The 9842-nt window shown below is 37.7% G+C and overlaps 1 protein-coding gene across 2 annotated transcripts; it reads right to left on the bottom strand.

Moving 5' to 3' along the window:
* Positions 1-784: 784 nt before the first annotated feature.
* si:ch211-215c18.3 (uncharacterized) lies at positions 785-7495 on the bottom strand. 2 transcript variants are annotated; one of them, XM_059351732.1, is made up of 4 exons: positions 7387-7495; positions 6854-6969; positions 2279-2626; positions 785-1064 (listed from the first exon to the last, which is right to left on the bottom strand). In XM_059351732.1, exons 2-4 carry the CDS (start codon positions 6924-6926, stop codon positions 958-960), a joined length of 528 nt encoding a protein of 175 aa, XP_059207715.1. In that variant the 5' UTR covers positions 6927-6969; positions 7387-7495; the 3' UTR covers positions 785-957. The 2 variants fall into 2 exon arrangements, with proteins under 2 accessions (XP_059207715.1, XP_059207714.1); XM_059351731.1 differs by lacking the exon at positions 7387-7495 and having other exon boundaries at positions 6854-7286.
* Between the last annotated feature and the right edge of the window lie 2347 nt (positions 7496-9842).

Genomic DNA, 9842 nt, shown 5'->3' with positions numbered 1-9842 from the left:
GTTTCTTTTTTGGGTGATCTGAACTGTGCGTGTGAGTTTCTGGGTCGTGGACAACATGGATGTTAAATTGGGGGTTGCGACTCAAAAAGGTTGAGAACTATCGCTGTAGGTAATAAATTTACTGTGGATAAGAACCTCATGCAACCCCACTTAAAATAATCCAAACTAACCCTTTAATTCCACTTAAAGGTAATGAAGGTGTCAGAGATTAGCGTTGCTAACAGGAAAGGCAGTGTTTGAGCAGTTATTCATTACTAATACTCAATAGCCATGTCAGCCACTTGAATACCTGTCGAAGTTACATACTACATCTATAATTGAGCAAACGTGTGGGACTGTAATATTGTCCGAATTGAAATAAAGGGTGTGAACAGACCGAGCCTAATCAATCCAATCAGAAGGCTCTGTAGTGTTTGAGGGAACGTCTCTACGTTTGATGTCAGTGTATATAATCTAACCCATTTGGTTTCAGAACAGTAATAAGATGCAATATAAATCTATAGGAAGCATCTGTTTTTCTTTAACAAAAAAATACAAAACACAAAATTAATATTTATTTTTCCATTAACGATATGATTGTTTATAGAGATAAAGGTCCCAATCTTATTTACAAGGGAGACCTGATCAAGGCAACAGATTAAAAACCTGCCATTATAATAGAAAATAAACACTGTTGCATTTGATATTGTATTGATTTTTTTCCCCTTTTGATGAAGGTACAGTGGTGAGAATGAGGTTTGTTACATAAAATCTTTCATACCTCAAGATTTAGGATTCATTTCACCCGTTTTTTTTTTAACTAGAGTTTTGTTTTCATGACTTCTCTGCCCTAAAAAACTAAAATAATAGAAAATAAAATCATCCCACATGGAGTCAACCACTAACCATCAAGCCAGAGTGAGTCACAGATCATGTAAGAAAGGTCCCTTTGAGTGGTTACCCTGTGAAAGTGACAGTTCATGGACTCAGAAGACCCACCGCCACAGGAAGTGACATCACCAGTGACAAAAACCATGGCGCTGACTTGAACATCACGCTGATTGCAGAGCAGATTGGAAGAAGCCCTGTAACAGAGCAGAATGTGAGCTTAGATAAGAAACAAAGACCTTCCTCCAGTCTATCAAACTTTAATGAACGATATAATGAAACATTTGCAGTTAGAAAGAATAAAATTCACCCTGGGAAAGGAAAAAAAATGAAACAAAATGACCAAAAAAGGACCAAAAATGACCAAAAAAGGAAACAAAATGACCAAAAAAGACACAAAATGACCAAAAAAACACACAAAATGACCAAAAAACACACAAAAAAAGGCCAAAAAAGACAAAATGACAAAATGACCAAAAAAAGACACAAAATGACCCCAAAAAGAAACAAAATTACCAAAAAAGACAAAATGACAAAAAAAAAAGACACAAAATTACCAAAAATTACACAAATTGACCAGAAAATTATAAAAAAAAGATACAAAATGACAAAAAAAAGACACAAAATGACCTTTTACACAATGTGGCAGCCATTTATGGATTATTATACTAAATATAACCCCATGAAAAATTAACAAATGTAAATTTTGGAAAACTTCACATCCTCAGAGTTGTATTATTAATATTTAAATCTTTTTTATTTGTAAACCTTATTTTTGTTTTGATATTTGATTTGACTCCACCTCGGTTTTTTTTGTTTTTGTTTGTTTGTTTGCAGTTTTTTTTTTTTTGTGGGCTTTTTTTTAAATTGCTTTCATTTTTCTACTATAATTCTGTTCTTTCGTGTTGATTTTAAGCATAAATGAACATGTACATTCTTTATTTTTGTACAGCACAGGCCAAAAGTTTGGACACACCCATCTCATTCAATGCATTTTTCTTTATTTTCATGACTATTTACATTGTAGATTCTCACTGAAGGCATCAAAACTATGAATAAACACATATGGAATTATGTACTTAACAAAAAAAGTGTGAAATAACTGAAAACATGTCTTTTATTTTAGATTCCTCAAAGTAACCACCCTTTGCTTACTAGAATATAAGACATGTTTTCAGTTATTTCACACTTTTTTGTTAAGTACATAATTCCACATGTGTTCATTAATAGTTTTGATGAATTTACAATGTCAATAGTCATGAAAATAAAGGAAACACATTGAATGAGAAGGTGTGTCCAAACTTTTGGCCTGTACTGTATGTGAGTGAAAGAAAAAAAACCCAATAAAGAGAAGTTTGAAAAAAAAAAGAAACAAATACTTGAATAACAATCTGATGTGAACTCTACTCACTGTGATGGACGGCCATGCTGTTCTCTTTCCAGGTGTTGCCCTGGTAAACCCTGCAGGTGTAGGTGAAAGGCTTCTCGTCAGCCAGCGGGGCCCAAGTGAGGCGACACAGATTGGGACTGACCAGGCTGACGTTGCTCCTCCTGCGGTCCTCTATGGTGACGTAGATGACGGCGTTGGGGTAGGTGCTGCCCACCAGGCGGCTGTCCTGACGGTACTCACAGTACGGGCCGGGCACCTGGTAGGTGGGCGGAAACTCACAGTCCACCCGGACGTTTCGCTCCAGGTAAGTTAGACACGGGAACATCTGAGGACCGCGGGGCGCGAACAGATACGTAGACACCGGGTTCACTGAAAAAGATCCAAACCACGTGTTATTTTCTTTTTTGTGTATTTATTTTTATTATTTTCATAACAGAAAAATATATACAAATGATGTATACAAATTAGAGATAAATGGTGGAGCTACACAGAACAATATGTTTTGGTTTTTTTGACAGAGTTTTTGACATTAGACAAACAAAACAAAGGTATAACATAAATGGCACAGCAATAGAATAACACTAATTCAGTTTTTAGACATTTAATCAAGAAAAGGTTGCCATATTTTAAAAAAGATATCCTCTTTAGTAGATATGATGTACCTGATTTTCTCCAAGTGTAATACATTTCCCAGCTCTCTCAACCACATTTCAAACGTGGGAGCCCTTTCAGATTTCCAAAACTGTAGAATTAACTTTCTGGCTAACAATGTTGAAAGGGAGATAGCCTTTAATAGCTTCATAACTACTTTTTACACTATCTGGATTAGCCACACAAACAACACAGTGAACGGGTCTGGGTTACATGGATGATTAAGGGCCTTGGTGAAGAACTCAAACAAGGATGACCAGAATGGTTGTAGCTTATGACATGACAAAAATAAGACCACATGTTATTTTCAATGTGAATTGTAGGAAGTTAACCCTCTAAACCCAGTGGCGGTTCTACACAGGGGCCTACAGGGGCCCCTGCCCCTGTGAAGAAGCCTTTGGCCCCTGCTGTGGCCCCTGTGTCAAATTAATAATAAAATTATCAATGTATAACAATGAACAATGGAACATTTTTACCTTTTTTTTGTTCAAACAATATCTCATTCAAAAGGAATCTAGAATGTGTACATTATATACTAGTTTAATTGTGCAATAAAATATTGTGTGTATATGGTTGCAGGATCTTTATATATATATATATACATATATATATATATATATATATATATGTATATATATACACACGTGGACAAAATTGTTGGTACCCCTCGGTTAATAAAAGAAAAACTCACAATGGTCACAGAAATAACTTGATTCTGACAAAAGTAATACTAAATAAAAATTCTATTAAAATTAACCAATGAAAGTCAGACATTGCTTTTGAACCATGCTTCAACAGAATTATTTTAAAAAATAAACTCATGAAACAGGCTTGGACAAAAATGATGGTACCCTTAACTTAATATTTTGTTGCACAATCTTTTGAGGCAATCACTGCAATCAAATGATCCCTGTAACTGTCAATGAGACTTCTGCACCTCTCGGCAGGTATTTTGGCCCACTCCTTATGAGCAAACTGCTCCAGTTGTCTCAGGTTTGAAGGGTGCCTTTTCCAGACGGCATGTTTCAGCTTCTTCCAAAGATGCTCAATAGGATTTAGGTCGGGGCTAATAGGCCACTTTAGAATGGTCCAATGTTTTCCTCTTAGCCATTCTTGGGTGTTTCTAGCTGTGTTTTGGGTCATTATCCTGTTGCAGGACCCATGACCTGTGACTGAGACCAAGCTTTCTGACACTGGCCAGCAAATTTCTCTCTAGAATCCCTTGATTGTCTTGAGATTTCCTTGTACCCTGTGCAGATTCAAGACATCCTATGCCAGATGCAGCAAAGCAGCCCCAGAACATAACAGAGCCTCCACTATGTTTCACAGTAGGGACAATGTTCTTTTCTTAACATGCTTCATTTTTTCCTCTGTGAACATAGAGCTGCTGTGCCTTGGCAAAAAATTGCCATTTTTGTCTCATCTTTCCATAGAACATTCTCCCAGAAGCTGTGTGGCTTGTCAACAAATTCCAGTCTGGCTTTTTTATGATTTGTTTTCAACAGTGGTGTCCTCCATGGTCGTCTCCCATCAAGTCCACTTCGGCTCAAACAACGACGGACGGTGCGATCTGAACCTGATGTTCCTTGAGCTTGAAGTTCACCTTTAATCCCTTTATAAGTTGTTCTGGGCTCTTTTGTTACCATTCATATTATCCGTCTCTTTGATTTGTCATCAATTTTCCTCCTGCGGCCACGTCCAGGGAGGTTGGCTACAGTCCCATGGATCTTAAATTTCTGAATATTATGTGCAACTGTAGTCACATGAACATCAAGCTGCTTGGAGATGGTCTCATGGCCTTTACCTTTAACATGCTTGTCTATATATTTTTTTAAATCTCCTGAGACAACTCTTTCCTTCGCTTCCTCTGGTCCATGTTGAGTGTGGTACACACCATGTCACCAAACAGCACAGTGACTATCTGTACCCCTATATATAGGCCCACTGACTGATTACAATATTGTAGAGACGTCTGATGCTAATAAGTGGACACACCTTGATTTAACATGTCCCTTTGGTCACATTATTTTCAGTCTTTTCTAGGGGTGCCATCATTTTTGTCCAAGCCTGTTTCATGAGTTTATTTTTTCAAATAATGCTGTTGAACCGCGGTTCAAAATCAATGTTGGATTTTCATTGGTTAATTTTTATAAATTTTATCAAGTTATTTCTGTGACCATTGTGGGTTTTTCTTTCATTAACTAAGGGGTACCAACAATTTTGTCCACGTGTGTGTGTATATATATATATATATATATATATATATATATATATATATAAAGATCCTTCTCACTATACTGCACTTTCAAAATAAAAAAAGTGGATGTGCACAAATATGAAAAAATGTCATTGTCATACAAAAAAACTGTTATTGTTGGTAAGTCTCATTGTTTAAATCAATGTATATGTATCTTCCAAATATACTTACATGAGATGTTTAAACAAGCTAAAATAAAGGTTTTGAATGCTTAAATATCATCTAAACTGGCCCCTCCTTGGCCCCCACAGTGAAATTGGTCTAGAACCGCCACTGTCTAAACCCCTAGCTGATGACCTGTTTTCCAGGTTATTTTCATTTTTTTGTTACCCTGTTACCAAATGAATATCATGAAGGGGCTTGTTTTCTGATTTTGGTTTTCTTATTTCAAAACCAAAATCTGTTGACCGTCACATACGCTAACCCATAAACCGCCTTAGATATTAAAGTTAAAAATTGTGGTGCAGACTGTTTGTGTCCCCCCTCTGGAAGTGAGAGTAATTACACAAAGACTGTCACAGCTTCAGAGCCAATGTGGAAGTGCCTGAAAGCTGCATTCTTTCTACTGACCAGCAGGAGGCGACTGGACTGGTTGCAAAAAGAAGTCAGATTGTATGTAAGTCAATAGGAAAATTGCCCTACTTCTGACTTGATTTATCACGTCAGTAAACATTCTCATGATAAGCTTATAGTCTCAATCGCTAGTTTTCTTCAATATGTTGCTGTTTTCCCGTATAGGTTGACTGGAATACCATGTAATTTATCTTAGTGCTTAAATAAAAAGCTACACTGTAAAGAACAGTAACTGAGTGAGCAAGCTTAGTTGACAGCACTTAGTACACTGCTGATGTTGTAGAGTTAATAAATTATTCATTCTGAGTAAAATTGCATTCTTTCTAACAGCCAGCAGGGGGCGACTGGTTGCAAAAAAAAGTCAGATTGCATGGGAATCTATGAGAAAATTATCCTACTTTTACTTGATTTATTACCTCAGTAAAAGTTCTCATAATGAGTTTATGCTCTCAATCATTAGTTTCAGGTCTTCTGGCTTCCTCTGATGCTGACTCATGCTAAACAAGTTTACACAATGTCTGTTTGTTATTATGTATGTGTTTATTTAATATTGAACAATTTAGGGCTTCACAGTACATGTATGTGTTATATCCAGTATGTTATTCATTTAGGTCTGTCTGATTTTAAAATAGTGAGCATGAAAAAGTCCAAGGGGATGATGTCACTGTAATGCAATGCGATGATGTCATCATGTCCAGACAGTAGCCACTTTCAGACCCTTTTCCAACTCAAATCCAATTCAGTCTAAGGGTATAATTTGTCTTAAAACTAACTACATCCAGTATTTTTTAAACTTCTATGATAGTATTACTTGATCCCAATTAAACTTTACAGCTGAAATTGGGCAATGACACATTTGCTGCAGTACACTGTAAAAAATATAAGATAAAAATGTATATATATAACATGAAATATATATATATACTTACATACTTAACAACAGGCATTTTATAACGTTTTATTTACAAATTTTCTTTTTGAAACAATCCCCCACACTAGGCCTAAATAGATGCGTGCCCAACTCCCAAATCTTTTTGGGCTGCAACGACCTCAAATTATTGCCACGGTTTTCAAACATTCTGAAAATAAACATATACAAAAGAAAAGACACATACTGTGAGTAGTTTGATGCGTCATCATTATCCTGCCGAGGATGAGACAGGCGGTGGCGAACATATGCAGCTCCATGATGACTGGTGTCAGATCAATAACCTTCACAGCACCTTATTCCCTGCGTGAGTTCAACACGGGACAACATGAGAAAGTTGCACACAAGCAGCCTCCGAAAACCATCACTGCACTCTTTCATGCAGAAAAAAAAACACAGAATGCTTATCAAATTTAAAGACAGTTATGCAGACTATAAACAGCACTATTTATTAGGCAATCGTGCCCGCTAACCCAGTGATAGCGGGCCTGGATGTTCTGCTCTCCCTGCAGCCCAAATGCAGATAGGACTACGCCCATGCAGTGCTTTGGCTCTGCAGCAAACTGCAGCTGAGCTCCCCTCACTGCATGCGGAGGTTGTCATCATGCAGGGGAAAGAGCCACACATGCTTCTGATGTGCGCAATGTTAAAATGTTAGATCCCCTTCTATCACTGAGATGTCCAAACATTATTTGCACATGCGACATGAGCCGGTCTTACCTGATATGTGGTCCGCGTCCGGAGGTTGAGCTGCGCCGCTGTGCCGCCGGTGTGCGGAGCAGCTGCATCGGCATCCGCAGAGCAGCGCTCACTGTTAAATGAGGATGGCTCTCACTCCAACACACACACACACACACACACACACACACACACACACACTGTCAGCCACGGCACGGGAATTAGTTTTACTTTCCTCCGGTTTATCCCACTTCTCACAGATAGAACATAGATTTATTGCTAATGACCCTGTGACTCAAAAAATATCTGATTTTGGTGCTCCTTTAAAAAAACAACAACCAAAAAACAACGTTATATATAATGGCGCTTAATTTACTTTTCACACCACCACTCCCACCGAAGTGTTGTTTTCTGGGGAACTTTCTTCTGATGCTGCAAAAGAAGAGTTCCCTCTGCAGGACAGAAGCTGGAAGTACCACCACAAATATGACAAATACTGCAATCAATGTTGTGGTGACATCTAGTGTAAAAGGAAAGCTGTGGGTGGAGGATATTAAAAACCTCTTATGGGGTCAACAGCCCCCAGAGAAAACTTAAATTCATAATTCTTAATCAACGTTCCCATTCTCTCCCGGCCTGTGTTTGGGTTTGGCTTATTGAAAGTTAACATAACTGACTCTGCAGTAGTTTGTTCACTGCAACATTGTAGACAGAGAATAACTTGCAAATGATCTTCCTCTTGAAACATTTTCTTTGTGGTAGTTTAGTGATTGCACTGTAGTTTGAACCTGCTGTAGCATCACAAATAATCATTTCAAGTGTGAATGAATTCTATAGACCTGCAATAAATCTGGCAAAGTTCAATATGGGACATCATGAGGAAGTTGTGCATGCAGCCCCAGATTACTATCATAGAGTAGACTAGAAAAACACAAGAAGCATGCAACCAGGGTGCAAACTGCATCATACAGTATTGTACTGTATTACTGTATCCCACTGGTGCAGTAATAGCACTACACTAGCCTGGATGGGCTGTTCTGCCTGCAGCCCAATGCAGGCAAACACACTGCACCCATGCAGTGTCTACACTCTGGATTTTAGGTCAATGGGACATATTAAACTCTCTGAAAAATCTTCTGCATTAAAATGTTCATATAGGTATAAAAATTGGGGGTGTTTTGATGCAATGAAGAATAAAATGATGCATATATTTTAAAAGTACATGGGAGCATATGTAGGCATATACACTATATGCATATCTTTAAAAAGTATCTTTAAATCTGAAGCCCCTTTCTGTGAGAAAAAGTAACAAAAAAGAAGCTTAAAATTGTGATTTCTGTCACACTCATTTATATGTATAGCATGTGGAGACCAATTTTTTTCCTCCAATATTCATGACACATGTAGGCACTTGAAAAAGTGTTGTATATATGAAATCAATTTTATTTCATTTTAATTTTGGGGGGATTTTATGGATTATGTCATTATAACTGTTATTCTGCACAAAAGACATTTTTTAGTTGCTCCCACTTCTTGCCATGATTGTGTTGATTCCATAGAGCTGCAGGACTTACAGATAGATTTTAAATATTGCAGTGACATACAAGGACACAATGAGTAAAATGTGAAAATATAAAAAAACTCCCTGAAACAGTTTGTTGGGGTTCAGAGGGTTAACGGTGAAGAACAAAATAAATTGCAGTTCATTGACCACAAAAAATAAATAAATAATAAAATAAAATAATAATAAAATATAAAAATAAACTCCAGTACAGAATTTGAATAAGTCGGCTGTCTGATCTTCCCAGCTGTTAAGGCTTCTCTACAGATCGACACTGTAGGCGAAGACACAGCTTCATGTGTCTGCAGATACTGCAGATAACAATCAGTGTGTCTGTATTCTACTTTTCGAGTGTTCCTGAAAAATGAAGTGCGCTGTGGTAAAATAACAAGCTCTGGTGGGAATAAACAATACAAGGACAAACTTTGCAAAAACTTTGTAAATTGATGTTTCCATAGCCAGACTCGCCCATCTCTACTTTGAGACTAAAATGCTCAATTCTGCTTCTGCAACGTTTTTCTGCAGCATGTTGTGACTCTGACTGAGAGAGTGTTGCTTGCTGCTTTGCTTCTCCAGTTCTCGCTTTCTGCAAGATTATTTATATTTACGCCTTATTCCCCCTCATGTTATTCAGCCACACACATCCACTGATTTTATGGTCAATAGACGAGCTGCTGGGGGTCTCTGGGGGCTCCGCTGTCCCCCGGCTCGTAGCCAGATCACCGTGGTTACAGCAGCGAGCGGTAGCGGGGCTAGTTGGTAGATTAGGCTTTGGACAAATCCTGTCTGAAGCAAGGCTAAAACTTTTTGGTGGTGAAACAGGAGTGTAAAGTCAAACATTTTTCTTCTTTTAAAATCAACTTTGGCTCTAAACTATTTAAAACGCCGTCTACAGCTAAAGAGAGTTGCGTGTCTGCTGCAGCCATGTTGGATCCGT

The sequence above is a fragment of the Centropristis striata genome, chromosome 15, assembly GCF_030273125.1.
Source record: "Centropristis striata isolate RG_2023a ecotype Rhode Island chromosome 15, C.striata_1.0, whole genome shotgun sequence".
Classification (NCBI taxonomy): Eukaryota; Metazoa; Chordata; class Actinopteri; order Perciformes; family Serranidae; genus Centropristis; species Centropristis striata.
This window is presented reverse-complemented; position numbering and strand designations above follow the sequence as displayed.